General features: G+C 38.8%; 1 protein-coding gene across 1 annotated transcript; it reads right to left on the bottom strand.

Moving 5' to 3' along the window:
• Positions 1–849: 849 nt before the first annotated feature.
• Positions 850–27,931, bottom strand: XIRP1 (xin actin binding repeat containing 1). Its single transcript, XM_069729789.1, has 4 exons — positions 27,845–27,931; positions 14,490–14,631; positions 13,460–13,512; positions 850–8,749 (listed from the first exon to the last, which is right to left on the bottom strand). Exon 4 carries the CDS (start codon positions 8,720–8,722, stop codon positions 1,658–1,660), a length of 7,065 nt encoding a protein of 2,354 aa, XP_069585890.1. The 5' UTR covers positions 8,723–8,749; positions 13,460–13,512; positions 14,490–14,631; positions 27,845–27,931; the 3' UTR covers positions 850–1,657.

The raw sequence follows: 27,931 nt of genomic DNA, 5'->3' as shown, positions 1-27,931 counted from the left end.
GCTAAGCATTCTCAATTTTTCATATTTGCAATGCATAAATGCAATTGAATTTTCATATTTATTTTGAATGCTATAGCGCTACAGAGTGCTGCCTTGTTTGTTTACTTGTATATGAGTTGGCGACTCTAGGTGGGCACCTGTTCACACCTAATTCATGTTTGGATGTGACGGACAGTTTTTTTAACTTGTATCACATGGCTTAAAATGTCTTGCGAACCCCAGCATACTGGGAACCAACGTATCTGGAACTGTGCGGGTGGTGAGTATGTTATTTTTTCATTTTACACGATCTACTTAATTTAAAAAGGTATCATCCAGGTAGTGAACAACCTACTCTGTGTGACTGCAGACTTATGAATACCCCCTGCTATGCACTGTGCATTGTGGGGATTTACCAGTTTCTGAGGCTGGACCGGCAGGTTTGTATGTATTATACATACTCCCGGCCAGAACTCGACTATTGGGTGTGGCTTCGCTACATACACTTGTATTGAGTAAGGCTACGCCCACTGGATGACCATGCCCACTGGACGGCTACCCCCACTGGACAGCCGCATTACTAGAGGTGGTGCTGCCTCGATCAATACAAGTGTATGAATTGAGGCTGCTCCCACTAGTGAGCTCTAGTCGGGAGTATGCATAACGCATACAAACCCTACGTTCCGGACTCGGAAACCAATAAATCATCGCAGTGCACAATTATGTTAATTAAGGATATCTTTTGAGAAAGTTTATAAAGCAAAATAGCCAATTGCTCTTTTGACCAGCGTATGAAAATGCCGAGCTGTACTAGATCGAGACACTTCTACATTTACTTGATCTTGGCAGGAAAAAAACATTGAATACAGCTTTAATGCAAATGCATATTTATTATGCAACATTTAAAAAACAAAAGCCTTACCACAGACAGAGGTGTTTAAGATTTATAAAAGAATTTCATGAGGGTAGAATTACAATACAAAGGTCATATATTGATAGATTTCACATTTTATGCATAAACTCTAAAAAAACAATCTTACAAATAATAAATTACAATGTTGAATATTTTAAAATTCTAAAATCTGTTAAGAAATGCATAGAAAATCTAAAGAAATATAATCAGTGTTGTATCTTCTTCAAGATCTATCAGTTATAAGACACCGTCATGTGCTCTAAAAAACATTCTGTGGGCAAATTCCACCCAATTTAAATCCACTGTGACCCATTATAAGCTGGGTTAAGCCGGCCATAACATAAAATTTGTCAGCGCTTCACCATTTTCGTGGAAGTGGTTAATAATCTCTGTCCCCCAATGGCACATTTCAGAGGGGTTTTTTTAACGTTGCTGTTCCATGCTTCCAACGGTTGATACAGTAACCCACTTCCAAGAGGTTCTTCCTCTTGGCCAAGTGTGCAAATTTATGGTAGAGGCTAGCTATTTCATGCTTACTTATTGTGACTGAAACAGTTGAAATGTAGAACCTACAATTTTATTTTCTTTATTCTGTTCCTTTACTTGCACTTTTTTAGTGCCTAACATGGCTATAATAATACTCTGGCCAAGAGACATTCGTAGAACAGTTCATGGAGACAGTAGTGATATTTCATTGATTTATATTGTTGGTCTTTATAATGCAGGCTGACATCGCCTTATTACAGGAGACACTTAAGGAAATAATCATTTTTGTGTTGGTTTTGAATTACCAAAAGTAACAAATACCACACCGGTTTCATTTCCTTTGTTATTGGAGTTGTCTACAGACGAGATGACATTTCTTCTAAGAAGAGGAGAAGCAGTCACTTCATAACGAGGAGGAGCAGACACAAACTCAAATGTTGAAGAACTGTGAGTGTCGGATTGTTTAGTAACTGTCGTAGATGTCTTTGACCTCACAATTTTGTTGCCGTATTGATCAGATTCTTCATATTTCTCAGTAACTATTGTTGTTCCAATTAGTTTAGGACCTTCTTGCCCAGTTGTCAACTCTAAGACACTTTTTTGTCTTTGAGAATTGGGACTTGGTGGCTGGTTGGAATTTTGTTCACAAACCGCTGGAATGCTGAGTGATCCAGATGACAATGATTGTCCATTGTCACATACACACCACTGAAGAAAAGGATCTACACACTCTAGAGGATTTATTCCATTCTGGTCTTTACCACCAATACCTTGGTTGTGCAAAGTTTGAGGCACATCTCCATTCTGGGTTGAAATTAAGCTTGATGGTAAAGAACTACTGTTTTGCTGAGAAGTTTTTCTGGCAGCAGACTCTATGGTAATGAAAGAAGGAGATGTTGGAGAAAGTCGGCTGGAGACACCAGTAGTCACATCCAGTTCTGATTTTTTATTCTCTGTTTTATCTTGATTTGCAACTTCTGTATTCTTTTCTTGAAAAAGTTGTGTTGGTTTTTCTGCTTTTGCTTTACTAGAAACTATACTAATTTTTCTTATGTTGCTCGTAGTGTTGGTAGATGTTCCTAAAGATTCACGGAATAGACTTGAAAGACTTACAATGTCAGAATCTGATTTTAAGTTGGAAACAGCATAAAGTGCTTTCTTAATTGTTTCTTCAATTTCAAAAATTTTTGTCAGGGTTTGCTCTTTTAAATGTTTGATTTCTGCACTTGCCCTTTCAAGGTCCTCATAAGCAAGTTCCACTGATGAGACACTTTCAGAATCTTCCTTCTGCAGCTGAAATGTTTCGTCCTTTTGACTTTGCTGTTCCTTAGGAAGCGAAGAGGCATTTTCTTTTGAACTTACTACCCAATCTGGAACAGTTTGAAACAATCCCCTCATAGATTTTACATCAACAGTGCTGGTGTTTTCCTCTAATTCTTCTACTTTTTTCAAAATCTTCTCCAACTCGTCTTGTTTTTTCAAATTTTCAAAAATATCTGTTGCCGTCTTTACATTGTCCTTCATTATTTCATCCATATGAATTGATAATCGTTGGCGTCTTGCATCTTCTGATTCCTTTTTTCGCTTGATCCTCATGACTACACTCTTGTTATCAGTATGACTAACATTCATTCTTGATTGTACCAAATCAACCGACTGTTTTAACGACGTGTCTTCAGCATTTAAATTTTCAAATAATCTCTGCTTGTTTATATCTTGTTCAGAAATTGGTCTTAAATGGTCTTCTGGCATTATATACATTGTCAGGTTAGGATCTGAATAAGCACTGCATTCATTTAATAAGTCTTCTTTCTTTTTCTGATGAAGATTTATCACACTTTCTTCCTGGCAGGTCTTATCTTTACTTGTAATCAGATAGTTTTGGCTGCATAATTTGTGTTCTTTGTGAAGGAGCATTTCCTTCTCAGATTCAGGATTTATATTTGAAGATGGATACATGCAAGCATTTAGTACATTGCTTGGAGCTTCGATGAGCGTTGTCATGTTGGCTGGTTCTAGTGTACCTTTAAAACCACATTGATCAGATGGAGTTGAAGAGTTAGAAGCTGAAGATGATGGTGTAGTTAAGGAGGCCTTGTTTTTGGGTCTAGGTGGTGGGCGTACACCTGGTAACAAGTGTTTAGGTTTTGGTGGCAGTGCTGGTTTTTGTCTTTGTATTTTATGGGTAGCTTGAGAGACATTAGCATTTTTTTCTACTGTATCTTCACAGGCCTTTTCATTGAAATCTTTAGTATTTGTCATGAGATTATTCAGCTTTTCCACGTCATCTTTTGTTGCTTCTATATCACTTGGGTTGGCAGCTTGGTACCTTTCTTGTTCAGTCACAGGAGCTGGAGAAGGAGGAGAGTTATTATCAGATGGTTGTATTGACTTTGTAATATCCTGATCTTTTCTGTTCTGAACATCAGAATTCCTTTTACATGCAGCATAGGATTGCCCTGTATTTCGGTATATCATTGCAGCTTTAAAGTCACCCTTTGATACATTTACATTAGACTTTTGGAGAGATTCAAGGGTGGATGTTAAATTACCTTTTATAACTTCTTCCTTTTCTATTTCTCTCTGCTCATTTGAAGCATTCTGCAATGCTCTGATGGCTGCCTTTACATCTCCCCTGACAATATCTTGATCCCTTTCCTCTTGTACTATGTGTGCCTTATAGTCACAATCATTAAAGGGATTTAAATAGTTTTTCACATGTTTGGGGGGCTCAGCATCAATGTTGCTAGTTTCTGCTCTAGTGATTTCTTTATTCTCACATGAATCTTTATCTTCTTCAGAAACACTGACCTTTTTGGTAGATGAAGTAGATGTGTGAAGACTCGCATAGGATGTCCGTTTGTCTTTAACAGTGGTCGTGACGCTTGCCGTTTGCTTTACTGTTGCATGTTCTTGATGAAATGCTGCTTGGACTGGTTGGATGACACTGCTTTCTGCTTCTTTGTTGGTAACTTGGATTTGTTGAACATTGTTTTGTATCTTGCACTGGACTTGTTTTTGGATAGTCCTAGCTTCAGCTGTCGCCTGTCTCAGATCCAGCAATGCAGATTGTAGATCGGTGCTACTGCCACTGTTATTTTGTAATGTATTAGAGTTGGGACCAACAGCACAAAACCTTTTATCCAACGTAGAGGTATCATGTTCTTCTGATGTTTGCTTAGTGTCTGTGCTTTTCTTAACTGCCGTATTGCTTTCTATAGCACTACTCAGACTTATGTTCCTTTTTTCTGTGCTGCATCCAGATAAAGGTTTCTGGGCTTCTGGAACTCTTATGGTTTCATCCACAGCACATTCTTTCACACTCTTATGAAGTTGTACAGGGTGGAACACAGGAGTAGATGTAACAAACACACATTCTGACCCTGCTTTGCTTTCATCAGTTGACTGCTTACATTGCTTGGTAGTTACCTCTTGCTTCATAGATTCACTCTGAGAATTTGTAAGAGCATCTAATTCTGATTCTGCCTGAAGACTTTTTAAGTATCCAAGATCACCTTTTTCAATGCAACTTGTGAACAACTGGACGTTTCCTTTTTCGTTCTTCTCCCGAGTCACTGAGGTTTTTGATTTGTTTTCTTTGCCACATGCAAGGAGATTCCCAATTGTGGATTTGACGTTTCCTTTGAGAATATCCTCCTGAGCCATGTTAAATTGACAGTGTATTGATAGAGCATAAATAATAATTTTCACTGAACCACTTTCTGATTCCTCCATAATGATACCAGTTTTTGTAGAAGCATCTTCATTTAGCAAAGTTTTAAGAGCTTTGGCTACGTCATCTCTGACACTTTCTTCCTCCTGTTCTGCTGACTGGACAGGGTTCAGAAGATTGAATTTAGTTGCAATGATTTGACCGATGCTGTTTTCTTCAACCAATAGACCCTGAGCTTCCACATCAGTTCGGTGGAGAAGCTGTAGCAGGATTCTTTGGAGGTTACCTCCAACAATTTCTTCCTTTTGAATTTCCGTCGTTGTCTGTGTCGCTAACTGATATTTTATCATCTTCACATGCCCACCATTTTTATTTTCAATGACTATTCCGTTATGCTGAATTATATTATGGGAAAGTAACGCATCAAGCGTGTCTTTTACATTTATTTTTTTCTGTTCCATATTAGATGAGTGTTCCAAGTCAAATTTAGCTAAAGGTGTCCTTTCAAAAAGCCAGGTTGCACTTTTCACATTGGCTTCGGGAATTACTTCTGTAGCTTGAGGGACTACTGAGCTTTCAGTGTCTTTCAGGCTGTCTAAGGGTTGAGATTCAAATAACCATGTACAACGCTTAACATCACCTTTTTGATTGTCTTCTCTTTGTACTTTTACAATACCGCGATGTTCTTGATCATCTCCTTTCAAGCAGTCGATTGGTTGGTTTTCAAAGAGCCAAGTAGAAGTTCTAACATTTCCCTTCTGTACATCACTGACACTAACTAGTCTAACATATTTCTTCTGGTTGGCTTCTTGTGATTCGAAAACTTGCTTATTAAATTGGACATCACCCTTATGTACATCATCAACTGTTCTAGATGGGCACTTTTCAGTGTCAGTAATGGAATCCAACGGTTCTGTCTCGAACCTCCACCTGGCAGCCTTGACACAGCCCTTTTCAATATCTTCTTGTGTAACAGCTCTAATTACAAAAACTTCTTCATCCCTCTTGATCATGTCAAGTGGTTTTGTTTCGAATAGCCATTTTGCACCCCTCACATCTCCTTTTTGAATTTCTTCCTTCTCTACTGATTTTACTTCATGGTAAATCCCTCCTTTGTCCTGGATTGCATATAATGGCTTGGTTTCAAAAAGCATAGTACAGGACGTTAAATCTCCTCTTGTAACTGTTTCTTGTACATTGTTTATCTCTTTCTCATCAGAGTCATTGTGGATTTGATCTAAAGAATATGTTTCAAAAATAAATTTTTTACCTCCAACATCTCCGCCTTCGATGTCTTTTTCAGGAGGCAATTCTTGAATCCCATCTGCATGACTTGCCATAGAGTCAATTGGACAATTTTTAAAAAGCCATGTGAATTTATTTACTGAACCGACTGGTATATTTTCTTCTACAGTAATTTTCGGGTTTTGTAATGGAGCACACACATTTGGCTTTGACTCAAAAATCTCTTTCACCCTGGAGACGTCACCTGATTGGATTTCAACACGACTAGAATACCTTATCATTTTTTTCTGTTCATAAGTAGAAGAAAGACTATCTAAATGTTCAGTTTCGAATAAATGCCTTGCTGTTTTTACATTAACATCTTCTAGTTTGTTTGGGGAAGCATTGCTTACTTTTATATGACGCTCTTTAGAGTCTGTGATAGAATCAAGTGGTTGAGTTTCAAACATCCAAGTGTAAGAGTTAACATCACCTTGAATAGCAGGTTCCTTCTCATGCTTTTTCTCTGATTTGTCATATAACATGTCAATAGGCTGGGTCTCAAAGAGCCATCGACATTTGGCAACATCACCTTTTTGTGGGTCTTCCTTCTGGACAGTGCATTGTTCATTTTTCAGATTGTTATCTGGATGAATGACGTCAACAGGTTGTGTTTCAAACATCCATCTTGCTGTTTCCACATCACCAGACATAATTTCTTGTTTTGTGATCCCCTTAATGATATCTACTTTTTGGATACTTTCACTAAACTGATCCAATGGTCTTGTTTCAAACATCCACTTGTAATTTTTAACGTCACCACATATTACTTGTTCCCGACTGACAGATGTGACTTCGTGGTAATTGCCTAAACTATCTTCTATGGCATAAAGTGGTGTGCTTTCAAACAAAGCTTGATTTGTTTTCACATTCCCTATCTTAATTTCATCCTGACTGGAGACTTGAACACTTTGCCGATTTCTATTACTCTCATGTGGAAGTGTTTCAAATAGGTTTTTGAAAGATTTCACATCTCCCTTTATAATTTCCTCTGTGCTGGTTACATATTGTTCTGTTGAATTCTCCTCTTTTTTGGCAATTTTGTCTAGAGAACATGTCTCAAAAACATGTTTCCTTTGTTGAACATCTCCTTTTTCTTCATTTAGTAGCTCAACTTTTTTTAATTGTCCAACTTCTAAGCTGCCTTTTAGTGCTTCTATTGGTTGTGTTTCAAAAAGCCATAGAGTTGACTTCACATCTCCAGGCAATATTTCTTCTGTGACAGCTAATTTACTATCGGTGTTATCATTTATGGAATCAAGAGGCTGCTTTTCAAAGATACTGCACTGCTTGCTCACATCTACGCCTTGAACAGCATCTTCAGAGGCATTAAATAGTCCTTCTACTATGTTCTCTTTTATTGTATCCAATGGTTGAGTTTCGAATATCCATTTGGTTGCATTCACACCTCCTTTTGCTATCTCTTCCAATGATATTCCTCTAATAACCTTAATTGTAGATGTATCCTTATGAATTGTGTCCAAAGGTTGAGTTTCAAACAACCACCTGGCTGTTTTGACGTCATTGTTCTGAGTTTCTTCCCTACAAATAGATTTAATTTCATGAACATTGCCAGTTTTATCTGTTATTGCACACAAGGGCTCAGTCTGAAAATATTTGATCGTTTTATTCACCTCTCCTTTCAGTTCTTGTATTTCAGACTTAAGCTGAAGGATACTATGTTCTTCTATAGAGTTGCAGCGACCAACTTCATCTAGTGATTGTGTCTCAAAGAGAATTTTGGTTCCACTCACATCACCTTTTTCAACTGGGTCTTTTAAAACTGCTTGCTGGACATCGGCATCTTCAGGAAATATTTTATTTAATGAGTGAAGAGGTTGTGTTTCAAATAACCACAAAGCTGTCTTCACGTCTCCCTTAGTTTGATCTTCTCCGATTGGGGCAGATGAGGACCTTTTACCACCATTGCTCGCCTGGCCCTGAAACATCAAAGACGTGTTTTTAACATTGCCACCAAGTACAGCTTCTTCTTCATTCAGTCTTCGGTTACACTGGTGATCTCCAATTGCATCCAAATTCCAATTTTCAAAGATCCAGCGCATGGACTGTACCTCTCCTGGCAAAACTGCATCTAGGCTAACTGAAGCCTGTTGATTTGGCTCATCAGTGGTTAACAGTTCGGAAATGTCTCTGGACACAGCATGCTCCAAGTTCTTTCTTAACTCTGGATGCATATGGCGATATAGTCTTTTTAGCTCATTTACTTGTCTCTGTTCATAGAACTTGGAAAATGACTCTTTTGGTGGTGGCGGAGGCATGAAAGATTGCTCTTGTGTTCCAGGTACTGTAACAGAAAGATGTGCCGTATCGGGAGGTGGGGGAAGAGGTAATTCAGCCTCATGTTTCTTTTCGGAAACAGCATCCATTGATAATTTCTTGATATTATCTGCCACCTTAAAAAATAAGAAGAAAATTCAAGCAATTCAAGCAACAATTTTGGCTATAAATTTCTCATTTCTAACCAGATTAAAGTGAGCCTCTCGGCTAAAGCAAGACATCAAGCTGTGGCCTGATGTGGATACATCCACATTAACTCCAAAGCTCACTTTCCAGATTTTTATTGATTTAAAGATTCATGAGGGTTTCTCTCCAAGCCACGTCTGCAGTATGTTTATAGTACGTGAATAGATACCAAGAGCCTATGTAGGCCATGACATCATCTTCTTTCAACTTGAGAACTTCACAAGGTTGCAGGCATTCATTAAACCCCAATGTATCTCCAAATCAGTGGGACCTGGGATTGTGTAACTTTTGATTAAGTTGGGATTTGTATGTTTTAGCTTTTGCCTGGAAGTTCACTTTAAATTAGTTAAGACATTAGGTAATACATAATATGCTATAGATAACACTGATAAAATTCATGAAGTAATAAGGGACCAAAATATAAATTACCTAAGTATACATAATTAAGGAAATTAATCTTTATTTTAATAATAAAGGCCTAAATGTATATTTCCCTTACCATGTTTTAATGGTTGAGACAGGAATAACTTCATACAGGCTTGAACTACTATAGGTGGATCTACAAAAAGAGCTGAGAGCGGCAAAGCTTTGCTGTTTCTGTGACTTCTATAGAAATTAATGGGAGTTAAGGAATCAGCTTAGCACAGTGACCTATGCTATCTTCTTAAATCTCGAGTTACTGAGCCATGAAAGGATAAGATAAGAATAACCCTATAGGAAATCGAAAAATGGGTATTACCACAATTAAAAGTTGATTTCAATTAATAGATCTTTGACTAATAATAGGTTCCACAATTGGATGTGTTTAAACATGTTTTTCCCATGCTGAGATAATCTTATAAATGTGCCCCTGCTGTGTACTGTGTAATGCCTGTGTCTGACCATGGAGGAACATGGTCTGATCATACCACAGCTCCTAGGCAGGGCGGATGCAAAATAGAGTATACAGACATTATAGCATGGGATCAAAAATAATTATTTATTTGAAGTAAAACATCATTTAAAAACAGACTGAAATGTTTTACCTCATCAAAAGAATCAGATGTGATCCCTGCAGTAATGTCTATATACTCCTTCCCGCCCAGGAGATGTGGTATAATCAGACACAGCCATTACACAGTACACAGCAGCGGCACATTTATAAGATTGTTTCAGCATAGGAACATTTTATTTAAGCACATACAATTGTGGAAATTATTATTATTATAAAATCTATCGATTAAAATGAACTTGTGGTCGTAGGAAAACCCCTTTAAGTCAGGCTTTCCACTGTCTATTTTGACAGCTGATTTCAGCTTCTGAACAGGGAGATACCATTGTGAGGGTGGAAACAAGAGGGATCTGTGCTGCCGTCTTATTCCACACTGGATATAACCATGTTCCCAGGAATGTTAGATGGATTCCTGTGTACTATGGATCGGCAGGCAGAGAAGGCTAGTATCAGCAATAACAGAGCTATTCCCTGTCACATGCTTCTTCTCAATGAGGCATGGCAGCTGCTGCCTCTGTGTGTATGTAGTGCGAAACCTTTACTAACCTTTTAGAAACAGCTGTGTACTATAACAGATTAACCCTTCATATGCATCAGTGTCTTCTTACCACTTTCAATAAATGAGTTCTGTAGAAGCTGCTATATCCTCCTCTTGCACATTAAAGAAGCACTCCCATCAGAAATGTTATCCTCTTACTAAATTGCAATCATATCACAATTGCTCATTTTGCCCTCAAAACCAGTGAATTCTTCTGTTTTCCATTAGGTCAATGACATCACATGATTAAAAACTGATTAGCTGAATCTTTCTAAGCTCTATGTGGAAACAGGAGGTCAATTTTCCCTGCACGAGTCATGAGTTACTGCAAATGTCTATGGCAGGGAGAAGGAGTGAAGCATCTGGGTCAGAAATTGAAGAGGGGAATGATAAATGCAGGGACCAGAGACATCCTGTTTCTACATAGAGTGGAGAAAAGAGAATAATTACCTCGGTAGAAAGGCAAAATGAGCAATTGTAAGTACACAGTGCTATATAATATGATGACTGCAATATATTATGCGAGTAAAAACTTTGATGGGGGGATGGCTTCTTTATTTATAGGCAAAAGTATTTAGCTTTTTTAATCTGGGCTGGATGATCCATTACATGGCTAATAAATAACACTAGTCTCTATGTGGTAATGTTTAGGTTCCTGGCAGGAAATTAGGAAAATTTCCACTTGATGATTTGTTTTTTTATCTGAATGCATTAGTAAATTAATTACCGGTAACTAAATTTCTGAAACCCTTTTTGCAAATTTCTAAGAATATAGGTGAATAGATTCTCTTATATTCTGTGAACCAGCAAATATTTTAAAGTCCTGTTAGATTTTAAAACTTTATATACCCTGTTATTATTCAGATGGTGTATATATAGAATTAATTCCCCCCTTAGAGATGTTACCTCCCAGAGCGGATCAAAATCTCACTCAGCGTAAATGAAGGTTAAACCTGCATTGCTTTAATTATTATGAAAGTTATGAGATTTGCTAATGATATGTATTTAAGAAAAGGCATACAATTGGATTTACCTTCACTTTGTGTGCTTTTCTTAGAATAAATACGGTAAGTCTTTTTTTTTTTTCTTAATGTGCGGACTGCCTGCAGCTGTCACTTATGGTATATGGAGATTGCTGCATAATATATTATGTTGTTCAATGGATAGAAATACCTAGTAAGAGCTCCCTTGCTCCCTCTAGTGATAGCTGCAGGTAGCCAGCACGTGATTTCAAGGGAAGATATCATCAGAAAATTACCACACTGTGTTTGTGTTCAATATATTTTTTAAAAAATGTTTTTTTTTTTTATAGATCACAATTTTAATAAAATATAGAAATGTTTCTATTTTCCCCACTGGTCACGGGAACTTTCTTAAATATTAAATTCCTTTCGTTTCAGGAAACAACACATGTACATTAGTCATTATGAACAGACTTCGAGCCTATGTTTTGCACTGAAGCATCTAATGAGCGTGCCTAAAGGCCATTGTGAAGGGAAGGGGAGCAGGATCAGCTGTGGCATCACCTATTGTGATTGGTGGATCCTGTGTTATCAGCTGTGTATAGAGGTGATACCAGTCATTGTAATCCTTTCTCTGATGATTAGGAGTCTGCTGAAAACACTTCCTGAAAGGACAGCAAGTATGTGTCTAAAAAGGCCCCGGTGGCTAGTGTGAATATTTTAAGATTATGATTTTTTATTTTTTTTTGTAAAGATCACGTTATGAAAAAAACAACGTTGTCAAAAATTATAAAATTTACATGTAATGCAAAAACCTGATTTAAACAATAGATAATTTTCTGATGATAGCTTCCCTTTACACTTCTGCCAATGTAGTGGAGATCTATATAAAAAAGTGGATATCTAACGACTTCTAAAATATATACCGTATTTTTCGCTTTGTAAGACGCTCCGGATTATAAGACGCACCCCAAATTTTGAGGAGAAAAATAGGAAAAAAACTTTTAATAAATTGGTGCTGCGTCTTATAATCCATGCGTCCTATTACTCACCAGGGGTTGTGGCTGCAGCGGATCAGGGTCCCAGGGTCGGTGCTGGAGGCAGGAGTGGAGCATTGCTGCAGGCTGGGATGAGGGGGTCTGCAGGGGGCTCCTGTGCTGCAGGCTGGGATGAGGGGGTCTGCAGGGGGGCTCCTGTGCTGCAGGGCTGTCTCCGGGGCTGCAGGGCTGTCTGGGGGGCTGCAGGGCTGTCTCGGGGGCTGCAGGGCTCTCGGGGGCTGCAAGGCTGTCTCCGGGGCTGCGGGGGGGGCTCTGGCGACATTTTGTGAAAGACCAGAGCCCCCCGGCAGTTCGTCCATGCGTTCCTGTATGACTGACTCCTGGAAAATGGCCGCCGGAATCTCGAGAGATGAGATCTCAGCGCTGAAATCTCATCTCCCGAGATTCCGGCTGCCATTTTCCCGAAGTCAGTCATACTGGAACTAACTCCGGGAAAATGGCCGCCGGATTCTCGAGAGATGAGATCTCAGCGCTGAGATCTCATCTCTCGAGATTCCGGCGGCCATTTTCCCGGAGTCAGTCATACAGGAACGCATGGACGAACTGCCTGGGGGCTCTGGTCTTTCACAAAATGTCGCCAGAGTCCCCCGCAGCACCGGAGTTTCCAGGATCTCCAGGGACAGCAGCGGGCAGCAGCGGACAACCGCGCGGGCGGCGGCGGGCAGCAGCGGGCACCTCCTCATCCCAGCCTGTAACGGTAAGCGGTATATCCGCTTTGTAAGACGCACCCCCATTTCCCCCCCAAATTTGGGGGAAATAAAGTGCGTCTTACAAAGCGGAAAATACGGTAATTACTTTTATTAGCGCAGAATTTTGTACCAAAAAATTAGAATAGTATTTAAGAAAAGGCATTCGTTGAGACTGAAATTAAGTAAGGAAAATAAATTTAGACTATTTGTTCCTTAAACTACAGATAATCCAGTAATGTTTAACAAATCAAATTGATTACTTTCAACATTGTGTACAATGATTTCTTGACTTTGAAGCATTTCTGCAAGTGAACGATTTCTTACACTAGAGATGACCTGCTATTTCTTGGTTCCGTCCGATAAAAACATGATCATATGTTCAAAATTAAAAGTTAACCCTACCTTTTCCTGTATATCAGGTTTTCTTCTTCTCTTCTCTGATTTCTATTTAGCGTCTGTGAATGGGAAATGTACAATTGAAGTTTTCCTAAACACTGCTGACAACAATTTTGTAATTACCCGCTGCTTACAAGTTACTAAGTTGTCTGTGCACCCTCCTCTTTTTAATTCATACTCTGATTCATATGAGAAAGACGACGTCTATTCCAATGAACTGACTTATTTTTCTCTCAAATCAATAATCAATAAATGTTTATGAAATTATATTTTTGATCTAAAATCTTACATTTAATTTTTTTCTGGTTAATTGGAATCTGTCAGCTGGTTTTTGCTACTTCATCTGATAGCAGCATAATGTAGGAATAGATACCCTGATTCCAGCAATGTGTCACTTAGTTTACTGGGTGCTGCAGTTGTGGCACTATCAGAGTTGTTAGATGTAGCATATAGCAGAACTCAGAAAGCTGCCTCCGCCCACACCAGGCTCTGTATGTACATAGTCTATTGACAGTGAGCTGCTATCACAGGAGAGGGCGCGGTTTAGACGATTGCTCATTGCACCAGCTGGTTACAACAATAATAATGTCCTGGTGATAAAAACCTTCACTGTAAGTAAACAACAGCACACGGCCTAATAAGTGACACATCGTTGAAATCAGTGTCTCAGCCCCTACCTCATGCTGTCCTTAGATTACATAGTAAAAATCTGCTGACAGATCCTCTTTAGGAATAGTTACTATAGAAACAATATGGAAAAGTTCATATAAATACTAAGGGCTTATTAATTTAGTCAGGAAACGGAAATTATTTTATTTTATTTAGAAATCTGTTACTGAGGATAACCTAGGCACCATGGATTGAGCATTTATATGCTAATGTTTAGATGGGTAATAACTCCCGATGCCCAGACTATCTATTGTCCTACACATAGGTGTCTGGGTATGTGACATTTTGTGTTTCCATACATTGGTGTGCCGGAATAGCAATAGGTGAAAACATCATGGAGCAGAAATGTAGAGAATGCCATACATACTGTTTTGTATATCTGGTATTGTCCTCTGCAGACGGCAGCTGTCTCGACAATGTGTAGCTCCCTCACGGAGGGTAAGATCTACTTGTCCTTGATGAAACTTTCCAGTGACGTATCTGTCTATATCAATGACAGCTTTCTTCACCTGAAATAAAACATTTGCACTGCTTATTAGAAGTTATTCAGATTTTTTTTTTTACATTTTGTGATTTTCCTAGCTCATGCCTTAATTGTCCTCCTCATATTGGGTGGCTTCATAGCTTAAAGGAATATTCCCATCTTAGACATTAACTTATCTTTTAGATATGCCATAAAGGTCTGATAGAGGTAGTCTACCTCACTTATTATAAGAATGGCTCCACCAGGAATGGAGAGAACACTGTGCAAGGCTCTCTCCATTTGTATCTTGAGAGTTCTGAAAATAGCCCCAAATACCAAGAGATCCATCAATTAAAATCTTAAATGATTGCCACAAGACCTCCTTCTCTCCTCCACACTTATTCACTCCTCATCCAACCGCCTCCAAGACTTCTCCCGAATATCCCCCATCGTCTGGAATTCTCTGCCCCAACACGTCCGACTATCAACCACATTCGGATCCTTCAGATGGAACCTGAAAACCATCTCTTCAGGAAAGCCTACAGCCTGCACTGACCCCGCTGCCTCCTCACCACCACCGGAGCTACCGCCTCACCAACATCGGAGCTCCTGCAACCCTCAACCTACTGTCTCCTTCCCCATAATCCTGTAGAATGTAAGCCCGCAAGGGCAGGGGCCTCGCCCCTCTGTATCAGTCTGTCATTGTTAGTTTGTTTACTGTAAGTGATATCTGTAATTTGTATGTAACCCCTTCTCATGTACAGCACCATGGAATCAATGGTGCTATATAAATAATAATAATAATAATGTGTTGACTGTAATGAAAAGCATTTTCATCCCATATTTAGTTTACCTGACTAAATATTCCTTAGTCAAAGTGGTGGAGTAATCATGTATGGAATCATAGTTGTAACTACAGCCATACCACTTGGGGCCTAGAAGCTGAAGGGCCAATAAAATTGGCACCATAAAATAAGGGAGATTTTTAGTTTTGCAATTAATTAATTATCACATAGAATTATACCTATTCAGAACAGATAAAATAAAGTTAAAACCCCACTTGAGTCTTTATAGCCATTCATCATCGACGCTGATACTTTTAACCTCTTTGGGTGTTAACACTAGTCTTCTTCAGATCCAGATCTCCAAATCCTCCAAATCTCCAAACCTCCAAGTCTTCTTCAGCTCTAGATCTCCAAATCCTCTCTTCTGAACCACAAGGTGTATGACCAAGAATACTATGACCTACCGCTACGATCCTACATGTGGAAAGTTGACATATAGTGTACAATGGGAACCACTTGAGTCATTTTCACAACGGCACCAAATGTTTAAAACTTTCTTTTTAAATATGCTGTATTTGTCCTTGAAATGTGATCCTTTTATGGAATGGAAATACAATTGTGACTTTCTCTTGTCTAGTACCACTTTGTGGATTTTTCAGATCTATAAATTCTAGTTTTGCCTCCGTATTTTCTGTGCAGGACATAATGGCTCCCATATACTTTAGATAAAACTTAGCCGAGCTCGTTACTTGGGGGCCTTCTGACACTCTCACAACAGATAGCGATGAAGAAGAGTAGGATCATCTCAAACACCAGGTCCATGTGTTAGTGGGAGATATTGAAAGGAGAGAGGAGCGTACATGTGTAAGCAAGACTTGGGAAAGATGACTGTTAGCAGAACTAGATCAGCCAACATATATTTAAGATATATGGACTGTATTGAAGGCATCCCTAACATAAGGCCCAATCTTTAAAAGAAACGAAACATATCATAAAATGCTATTTTCCTGCAGATATAGGGTTAATCTGCAGGTAAATAGCGCTACAATGCTTCCCAGCTGCCTCACTCAGAGTGCGGTTACTGGGAGAACATGAATTTATTTCCTCCCGGGAGCCACAGTTTTTCAGTCATGGAGGAGTACATGGTGTGGATACATTGACAGGTCATAGTACTTTGATGGACAGCTCACTCCGCACATACATGCTGCAGAGCAGGCTGTCAATCAAAGGTCTTACAGCCGCCACTCACAGCATAATGACTGGTGATTGTAGCTGCCCCGTGACTGAAAGCTATCGGCTCCTGGGAAGAAATAAGTTAATTTTCCCTTGGTAGCCACACTTCAGTAAAGCAGTCAGAAAACATTCAAACGCTATATACTAGCAAATTATCCTTATATTAAAAGGTAAATAGCATTTTCTGAGGTTCCCTTTATGAGAAGAGAGGGCCAAGGCAATCTCAATCCTTCCCGTCTTGAAAAACCCATACATTTTGCTCTGACTCTGACCCCAGGTATCCTGTTCTCCATCACGTCATGCTCACAGGAATCTACAAATATGAGTTTAGCCAAGTACTTCAGCTGGCACTGTGCCTGCCTGCACAAGGGGCCAAAGTAGAACATTCAGGAACAAATCAATGGGGACTTCTATATATTCCAGATACTACTATGGCTAGGTTCCTTTACGAAGCTCCATCACAGATTAGTTAATTTTTACTGGAAAAAATAACAATGCTGCACTATTTTTTTCTGGAAACAAATGTTGAAAACTCTGACAGAAACTTATTAGACTCCATTATTAGTCAATGAGGTCTCTCTAGATCCGATGGGGTCCATAATGTAACAGATCTGTTCCTGCCAAGAATTCTGCTTTTTGTTCCCAATACAGGACAGAATAACGGTATTCACAACACTGTTGTGAGCCAAGACTAAGTCAAAACGCGGTTTCTGGAACTTTTTAATTGAATGATCATAAATTTACTATACTCTCCAATAAAAGAACTGATGTAACCAACTGTGTAACAGCAGCCTTTGCATTACATAAAAAACGTTTTGTAGATGTTGTTAACCCACTAAAGCATGCACCTTTATGTTATCAATGGAAAGTCTACTTCTTTTGGTTTACCAGCCTGTCCTACACACATTCCTCCAACTGGAAAACACATTTAGAACGCCTCCTTATCACTATTACAAGATAAGTATGCCTAAAATAAGCAGCATGTGCCTTTAAAATATTCGAAATATGCATTTTCCACGCCAGGATAGCTATGGGAATCTCTAAAACAACAGAATAAACTCAGATCTGGACATCTGCTCTTTTACAACAGCCTTAAAATACTAATCTCCCTACATGGACTGTGGCATTGTCTAACCAAACACATCCGCATTAAAAAACATGGACTATAGACACAAAAGAGCTGTCGAATTCTCACATTGAAATGAGTATTATAGAACCAGCATCCAATGAAAATAGAAACGCGATATATGCACTGCAATCTGCTGGTACCGGTACAATTATTAGTGGATCAGCGCTTAGCACTAACCTGTAGAAGAACCTGAAACCGAATTTATATAATTCCAAAAACATTCTTAGATAAATAGATAGATATGGGATGGATAGATATATAGCTAGATATGGGATAGATAGATAGAAAAATTAACCACATGATCACAGTGTTATCATTATCTATCTATCTATCTATCTATCTATCTATCATCTATCTATTTATCTATCTATGATGATATTTAATGATCAGCACAAAATGACAAATAACATTTGTACAATGAACTAAATCAGTTGTATCTTCATTAATAATATTAATAGTCGTAATTATGTTAATACATTGAAGCATTACTATTTCATGATAATTCCTCAATCTTTCACCAATCTTTGATGCTAGAAGTTGTTATTCAGTACATGAACGTGGATTAGTACCAGCTACTACAAAAAAAACAAAAACTGACCAGCATCTCCTTACAGAATTAAGCAAGTCTGAACAGGTGCGAGCTGCTATACATCAGTAATGAAATTCACATTTCACTTATACGCATGTCATTGTATTATTTGATTTTAGTACCAGGTAAAAACTATTAGAAAAGTGAGATGATATTATGCAAAAGTAAGTGATCTGTAGCATGATGAGTGGTCTTCCACATAGCCCCCCATGATGCAGTGTAATGTTAAATATTCCCATGAAAAACATCCACCCACCTGTTTAGATTCATGGTAGTCTTGTGTTTTTGTAGTGAGACTAAGAACGCCAACAGTCCTGCCCTGCCTGTGTCTATAAGCAAACTGCAAGCTCAGCACCAGCCCATCCAGACGGGGCCACCGGAGCCTGTCTACAATCAGCTCTTGTAATCCCCATCTCAGTGACTGCGCACCCTGCAGCCCTGCCAGCTCCATGTTATCATTCCTTCTGACTTCATGTCCAACACCCTGCGTTTACCCACAGCTTTTACATGGAAAAAATTTGCTTTAACTTGTAGGATAACACCTGTAAATATATTAACAAGATTTTGCAGAATTGAACAAGATTTGTCCAAGAGTATGGAAGTTTGTAAAATAAATAAATAATTTATTTGTTGGTCCTCTTTCTGCTCCAACACCACCTTTATGGTGGTCTCTGATGATGAAGCCCTTTCTTTCATTCACATGACTAATGTAGCCAATCATTGGCCACAATGGTCATGTGCTATTCATGCAGACATCATTGCAGGTGATTGGCTGCACTGGTCACATGAGTGACGGATAAGACATGATCACTGCCGGACTAGCAAGGAACACTGCAGTGTTGGAATGTCAGAATTAGGAACAGGTGACATTATTTTAATTTTTTTACATTGTTATAACATTCACTATTTTTGGAGCAATTTTGTAAAAGCCCAGAAAATTCCTTTAAGGCACTAGAATATCGAGTATATACATCCATCCCTCATGCCCCCTTACAAGGATGACTGTCATGGAGTTGTGGAAATACAGAAGATTTACTGGTGGTAATGATATTGTAATTTTCTGAACCATAATTTATTCTATTCCAAAGGAATTGTAGACAGATACCTAAAATATGGTCACCCTGCCTCTGGAATGCTGTGACATCTACTAAGTTCTATCTAACAATTCCTAGCAGTGAGTAAAGTTACCAGACACAGTTTGTAGATTCACAGGTATATCTGATATATAGTGGTGTACCAATAACAGCGGCAGACCATACGGCCGCTATGGGGACTATGATGCCAAATGGTACTGCCCCTTCCTTCCACAGGGTCACATTTTCAGTAGTATTTTCATCTGTAGATACAGTTGAATACAAAGGTGGTACATGGAGATGTCAGCTCCCTGCTCCATTATTCAGATAGTGCATTTATATTTTTACCAGTTAGTGATTGTAGGGAGATGTGAGGGCCATTAGACAGTGTGTTTGTAGGGGTGGGGGTGCGGGGATTATTTTACTGCAGTGCTCTCCAACTCCGGTTCTCAAGAGCCACCAACAGATCATGAATTCAGGATTTCCTTAGCATTGCCCAGGTGATGGAATTCCTGCCTTTTTAGGCAATTCAATTATCACCTGGGCAATACTAAGGAAATCCTGAAAACATGACCTGTTGGTGGCTCTTGAGAACCGGAGTTGGGGAACACTATGTGTGGGTGGCTGCAGGGACCATCTTACTGTATATAGTAGTGTGGGGGCCATCATGCTATGTGTGGGTGGCTGCAGGGACCATCTTACTGTGTTGGATACTGTGGGAGCCATTTTAGTGTGTTTGTAGGGGTTGGGGATTATTTTGCTGTGTAGGGTATTGTGGGGGCCATCATACTATGTGTGGGTGGCTGCAGGGACCATTTTACTATGTTGGATACTGTGGGAGCCATTTTATAGTGTGTTTGTAGGGGTTGGGGATTAGTTTACTGTATAGGGTAGTGTGGGGCCCATCATACTTTGTGTGGGTGGCTGCAGGGACCATCATACTGTGTTGGATACTGTTGGAGCCATCATATTATGTGGGTAGCTGTGAGGCCATCATATTGTGTTGGGTGGTTAGTGTGTGTGGGGGCGTCATAATGTGTGTGGAGGAACTGTGGAAACATCACACTGTGTGTGGGGCAACTTACTGGGTTGGGGGGACTTTGGCAACATCATACTGCTTTAGGGGCATCATTCTGTGCTGGAGGTGCTGTGATAATATCACTATTTTGGGGAACTCTGGGGGCATCATACTTTGCTAAGGACACATGCATGTGGTAAGAACTGAGGAGGAATTCACTGTGGAGGGCAACATACTCAATGGGGGTAATGAATGGGGTTTCTTTGTGAATGAAAACAATAAGGGGCTTCAATAGGGACAAAAGTATTGTGTAAGTGCTGGAATGCATGTCCCCCTTCTTGTCATTGAAAGTTAGGAGGGAATTCCCTTAAGTGACTATGCCTGTACACCAAATATTTATTTTTTGGGGTTTGAGGGTAGGGCGGTACAATTAGTTCTTTTGCCATGGGGCCCCATGATTACATAAGTCAAATGTGCTCAATTTTCATGGAAATATCTATGAATGAAAAATGTAAATGACCGTCAGTGTCGGAGATGATGAAATGACAACATTTGCTCCGTGTAATAAATGGACACAGGCTGGTGACACTGAAAATATCTGCTCTGACAATAGAGCGCTAATCTCTGGCGCCTCTGACGTGCCTGTCGTGTGGAATTCTCCTAGATGGCTAGGCACTCACAATAGCTGGATGAGAAGCCAGTGTGTCTGCCTAATCTATTGCACTTTATATTTGTCAGCCATTGGCAGCGGGTCCAGCTCTCGGATATAGCATCTATTGTACAGTGACATGTGGAATTTTGATGTTTGTTACAGATGTAACAAATATATCAAATTTATATCAGACGTGACAGATGTATAAGTCACAATAGACTAAAATTTCTGTACATACAAAGATAACATTTTTAACGAAAATCTGCATTCACATTTTTAATCTTTTTGTATACAGTTTTATTTTGGTCAACGGTTACACTGCATTACACATGAAAGGGATTTTCTTGGTTTTGATTCTTTATCACAAAGAATGCACAAGACGACTAAGCCCAGTGATTGATTGCAGCGGTCACTGTGATGTCAACAAAGACTGAGGGCAGCACTGGAACGGCAGGGTGTAAGTCACACTCATTTTCTTATTTTTGCACACTTATGCAATAAAATATTTTAACCCCTTAATGCTCAATGACTGATATATCCATCATAGGGCGCCTCCCCCTCTTTGGTGCTGATCTGATCAGCTGTCATGTGCCCCTAACAGCCGCGAGTGGAATTGCGATCCACCCGCAGCTGTTAATCTGTTAAATGCTGCTGTCATACTCCGACAGCGGCAATTAACCTGATCGGTAAACAGCATAACAATAAAAAAATTTAAATGCCAGAATTACGTTTTTTTTGGTTGTGCAACATTGCAATAAAATGCAATAGCAGGCAAACAAAACATAGTATCTACCTCAAAATAGCATCAATAAAAATGTCAGCTTGGCACGCAAAAAAAAGCCCTTACCCAGCTCAACATCCTGAAAAATGGAGATGCTACGGCTTTCGGAAAATGGTAACTTTTTTTTTTTATATACAAACTTTGGATTTTTTTTCACCACTTAAATAAAAAAAGAACCTAGACATGTTTGGTGTATAGGAACTTGTAATGACCTGGAGAATCATAATAACAGATCAGTTTTAGCATTTAGTGAACATGGTAAAAAAAAAACCTCAAGAATACAATTGTAGAATTGCACTTTTTTTTTTGCAATTTCACCGTACTTAGAATTTTTTTCTTGTTTTCCAGTACACGATATGGTAAAATCATTGGTGCATGAGGGTCATTAAAGTCAAGCAAAAAAAAAATGATCAGGACCCTGGTCCTGCGACCATGGCTTTGGCAGCTAGACTAGAGACCTACAAATTTCCAGCAGCATCCGTGGCATATCTTCTGGTTAGTATCCCCTGCATCAACGTGCTTGTGGCAAGACTACTAATAACAAGAGGCACTAGGGATAGCGCCGAATGTAGGAGGTTCACAGTGCTGTGGTCTGGTGGCCATGGACTGCTGACATAGCAGCTGGATCAGGGTCCTGCGAATCTTTTTTCTCAACTCTAAGGGATATACAGCACTAGAGTCATTCATTTCCAAAGGAGCCTGATAAAAGGGTTTCTGTTTTTTACGATCTTATCAAAAGGTGTTGTATATTTATTACATAGAAATTTAGGTCAAATAAACCATATATAGGCTCTGTTTAATGATGTTTAGGCTATACAGTTGAGGAATGGGTAAAAAAATGTATACAAATTTTGTTAAAAAGTTCCAGAAATTTTTTTTTTATCCCAAATCCTGTGTTATACTATGTAAGTACAGTCAGAAGACATCAAGCACCTGGCTGAGATAATACATCCAGTGCCTGATACATGCTGGTCACAGGTTGGGCAGCATGTATCAGCTGTCAGGTTCACAATAACACTGCAAAATCATTAAATAGAAACGTACCCTTCGTCATACTTAGGCCATGTTCACACTTTGCGATTTTGCCACTGCGGGTCCGCTGCAGTTTCCATTGCGTTTACAGTAACATGTAAACCCTATGGAAACCGCAAACTGCTGTGCACATGCTGCGGGAAAAACCGCGCGGGAACGCAGCGGTTTACAATCCGCAGCATGTCACTTCTTTGTGCAGAATCGCGGCGATCCTGCACCCATAGGAATGCATTGATCCGCTTACTTCCTGCATGGGGCTGTGCCCACCATGCGGGAAGTAATGCGGATAATGTGCAGATGGTACCTGGGGTGGAGGAGAGGAGACTCTCCTCCAGGCCCTGGGAACCATATTTGTGTAAAAAAAAAAGAATTAAAATAAAAAATAATGATTTATTCACCCTCTGTAGTCTCAGCGCTGCACGTGGCCGTCCGGTCGCAGGGTTTCTATGCGAGCAGGACCTGCGGTGACGTCGTGGTCACATGACCGTGACGTCACGAAGGTCCTTCTCGCATAGCATCTTTGGAACTGGACCGCCGCGTGCAGCCCCGAGGAGAGGAGGTGACGTCAGAGGGTGAGTATATCATTATTTTTAACATTACTATTGATGCTGCATATGCAGCATCAATACTAAAACAAGTGCAGGATTAACCCCTTAATGACCGCCAATACGTCTTTTAACTGACCTGAGATATAAGAGAATAGCCTCCCTAAACAGGTGACAATCCAGCAGCTGTCGGCTGTCCACTATAGCTGACAACTTGCTGTATATGCCACGATCAGTGTTTGCACCGTCCAAATCTGTTTAACCCCTTAGATGCTGCTGTCAATAGTGACTACTTTATTATAAATGGTTAACAGAGTGTGGGGGTTTCCTCTTTATCCCAATTGGTGCCCTCAGATCATGATTTTGTGGTCCTGATGTTTGCCATGGCAATTCACGACCAAATAGTGGCCTTAGAGTCTGACAGCTCTAGTAATCTGTTCAGAAGTTAAGAGGCATTTAGGTGGTAAAAATACACATTTTAATTTCTGTCATGCCACTTTGCATTAATTCCTGTAAAGCACCTGAAGGGTTAATAAACTACCTGACTGCAGTTTTAAATATGTCAGGGGGTGCTGTTTCTAAAATGGTATCACTTTGGGGGGTTTACCAATATACGGGACCCCTAAAGGCACTTTAAAAATGGATAGGTCCCTAAAAAAATACATTTTGTAAATTTCCTTGAAAAAATGAAAAATTACTGCTACATTTTTAAACCTCCTAAAATGCTAACAAAATAAAAGAACATTTTATAAATGGTGCTGATGTAAAGCAGACATGTGGGAAATGTTATTTATTAATGTTTTGCTATGGTATGACTATCTGGATTAAAGGGATAATCATTCAAAGTTTGAAAATTGCTAATTTTTTTACATTTTTCTCAAATTTCTGATATTTTTTTATAAATAAACACAAAACTTATCAACCTAAATTTACTATTATCATAAAGTATAATGTGTCATGAAAAAACAGTCTCAAAATCACTGGGATTTGTTGAAGTGTTCCAGAGTTATTACCACATAAATTGATACTGGTCAGATTTCAAAAATTTGGCTCCGTCACTAAGGGGTTAAATCCGCAGCGGAACCCGCAACACAAACCGCGATAAATCTGCAGGGATAACCGCAGCGGGTTTGCCCTGCAGATTTATCAAATCCACTGCGGGAGAACCCGCAGTCCTTCCTACGTGTGCACATAGCCTTACACTGTATTTTTATTGCGTGGACTGACTCTAAAAGTAATTTAATGCGTTAACGTTGATTTAATTTTTATTTCGTAAATGTGAAAATAAGAAACTTTGTCTTATATCTTATCAAATAAATTAGCTTCTGTCTCTGCCAAAATTGATCGGTCGTTATCAAAATTCTCAAGATAGGAGATGATGGCTGCTACTGATGAGAGTCTGTATAGATAGGAGAGGGAGGAGGAGCTCTGCCACTAGCTCCTCCCTCATCCATTTACATAGAATTGTATCCGTAGCAACTGTCATAACGGGTAAGTCTGACTTCACAGAATACAGATTTTACCTGAGAATTGAGAATTTTGATGATGACGGATGCATTTTGTCATAGAAAGAAACTGATTTTTTTGATGAGATATATCGCAAAGTTGCTTTTTTTCATGTGTGCTATTGATTTATGAAGTAAAAATTTAAATGACGGTTACTCTTTGAGCGTCATTAACTATGTCGAAATACAAAAAAGATAGGGCAGATTTATCATTGTCTTTATGTATTAATGTATTAGAAAACATCTTATTCGTACTGAATGTGGAAAAAAAGTGGCCCCAACCGGCAGCACTAAATGGTCTCTGATCGGGAAACATTTACCGAGCGGAGGTTAATAGCTTCTTTACACCGGCAAACCGCGCTAAACGATGGAGCAGATTGCTCAGTGCGCGTAGGCTGCCAGTGTCCTCGGCAGCACAAGACCTGTTTACGCAGGACCATGCAACTCCGGGAACGATGATCTTTTGCGCTACAGTTCACCCAATGAATGAGCGTTTTGTTATCTCGTTATTGGCAGCCCGAGCGTTCTTATCAAAGTGCTTTATTGTGCTGTTAATCAGAGTATCAATGTAGAAAAAATGTTTACAAAGAACGTTAGGTTTGACCTTCTGTTGATTTAATTCTACAGCCTCTTTTACACGAGTGCAGTTGTCATCAGCATTTCATCAAACATTGAAATACTAATGTAAACCAATAGACTGTTCACATGGATGATTTTTTTTCCCTGATCTGTTTTCCAAAAATGTGGCCTGTGTTATTCTGATCCATTTTACAGATAAAATAGTTACCTTCTATTGAGAGTACAATAATCCGTAATAAAGACTTATAATGAAACATGATGCATCGGTATTTCATCAGCATTTTTGTTCCTTTTTATTTGCGCCTGTGTTTCCATTTATTGCTATTATTTTATATTGGACAAAATCAATCAATTTTTGTTCAATAAAAAAAATAATAAATGAAAATACAGGAATAAAAGTTGATCAAACACTCATTTATTCTGGTTTTTAGATCCGTATTATCAATGCATCAAATACGCTCATGTGAAAGAGGTCTGAGATGTATGAACGCAATGCCCACCATTCAATAGTAATGCATTTCCCCCAATGTTTGGAAAGTTCATTGAAGTTTTCCATTCTATGACAATAGCACCTAACAACCATCTGGTGTTTATGGCTGATTGCAGTAAAATAGATTAAGCTATGTTGTATTTTGGTCTTTGAGGAATGATGTCTGCCCCCGGAATGCGGTGAAGTATTCTAAGCCCAGTATTGTGGTGAAGTCCTGTGCAGCTGTCCCCCGGCACCAGGAAGCGACCCCTCTACCAGCAGGCAGCTGTCTCTGGATGGTCTCCTCTTCTTCAGGGAAACATCTCAGGCATGTTAAACAGAGCTTTAGTCCATGCCCTCGGCACTGTATTTACACCACCCCTGCCCACTTCAAATTGATATTTTGCCTGGTGTGAAATATAGGATAGCTAGAGATGACCTTAAATATATCCTATGGGGGCCTGCAGTATGCTGCAGTATCCTAGATATTTCCACGCGGGGCTTAGCCTACGATATATTTGTTGGGCCGGAAAAATGAATACACAAAAATACATTGTGCAAACATATTTTGAGAAGCTGATTAGAAGCAGTGAAATGAGGGGTCTCAATATGTATCAAATGGTCAATGGTCTGTGCTGATGCTGCTGTGAGCACAGAACTTTATTATATAGAACATTTTCTCTATAGACACAAGCATTTGTGTAAGGCAGTCTATCTAATCTATTTTATCTAATCTGTCTGTCTGTCAATCTGTATATCTGTCCATATTATTCACCGATCTATCATCTATCCCATATCTATCTATTATCTATCTATCTATCTATCTATCTATCTATCTATCTATCTATCTATCTATCCCATATCTATTATCGATCTATTTATCTATCTATCTATCTATCTAGTATCTACTGTATCTTATATCTATCTATGTATAGATCTATAGATCTATAGATCTATCTATCTATCTATCTATCTATCTATCTATCTATCTATCTATCTATCTATCTATCTATCTATCCCATATCTATCTATCCCATATCTATCTATCTATCCCATATCTATCTATCCTCTATCTATCTATCTATCTATCTATCTATCTATCTATCTATCTATCTATCTATCTATCCTCTATCTATCTATCTATCTATCTATCTATCTATCTATCTATCTATCTATCCTCTATCTATCTATCTATCTATCTATCTATCTATCTATCTATCTATCTATCTATCTATCTATCATCCTACATTATTTGTATTGACTGCAGTGTTTCATACTGAGTTGATAGATAGGCCTGAAAACTCAGATTTGGATTGTGTGTTGGCTGCTGAGTTATCTTATTGTAACGTCCATATGGGCAACATTATTAAATGAGAATTTAACACACTTTCATTTTTTTCTTGTTCTTTTTAGAAATGTGAAAGCATATTGTTTTTTTATCCTCTAAACATATACATTAGAATACAATATACAATACACATAATGTAAAAAAGTAGAAAGCCTTATATAGCAGCACTGTTAATATTTAGTAGAATTATATATTAATCCCAAATTATATTTATTAAGAACGAGTCTACAAAATACCAATCAACTATCTTGTTAATGTATAATCCTAGTGCTCCTATCTTCTGTTTTGCCACTCACCCTTGCAGATAATGCTGTTTTTATAGTTCTAGGCCAAAGGGGTAAAATGATCTAAAATAAATCTAAACAATAAAACAACAATATCGTTCTTAACTTGGAAAAACTTCCATAGACACCGCTACTGCTAATGATGTAGTTTAGGCTAAAAAACACATTATAAATGATTCATACGGTATGATATAAATATTACACTTTGTGTATTAGAATATATAGCAATTAACTTACGAGAAAAGAGGCGCTGCATATAGTGAGTAGAAAGTCCCCAAGTGGGTTTCCCGGTGTCCCAGGCCGGACTGGTGTCCCTCTGTGTCT

This window comes from Ranitomeya imitator, chromosome 6, assembly GCF_032444005.1.
Source record: "Ranitomeya imitator isolate aRanImi1 chromosome 6, aRanImi1.pri, whole genome shotgun sequence".
NCBI classification, from domain to species: Eukaryota; Metazoa; Chordata; class Amphibia; order Anura; family Dendrobatidae; genus Ranitomeya; species Ranitomeya imitator.
Note: the sequence above shows the minus strand (reverse complement) of the source record. Positions and strands in the feature narration are given on the sequence as shown.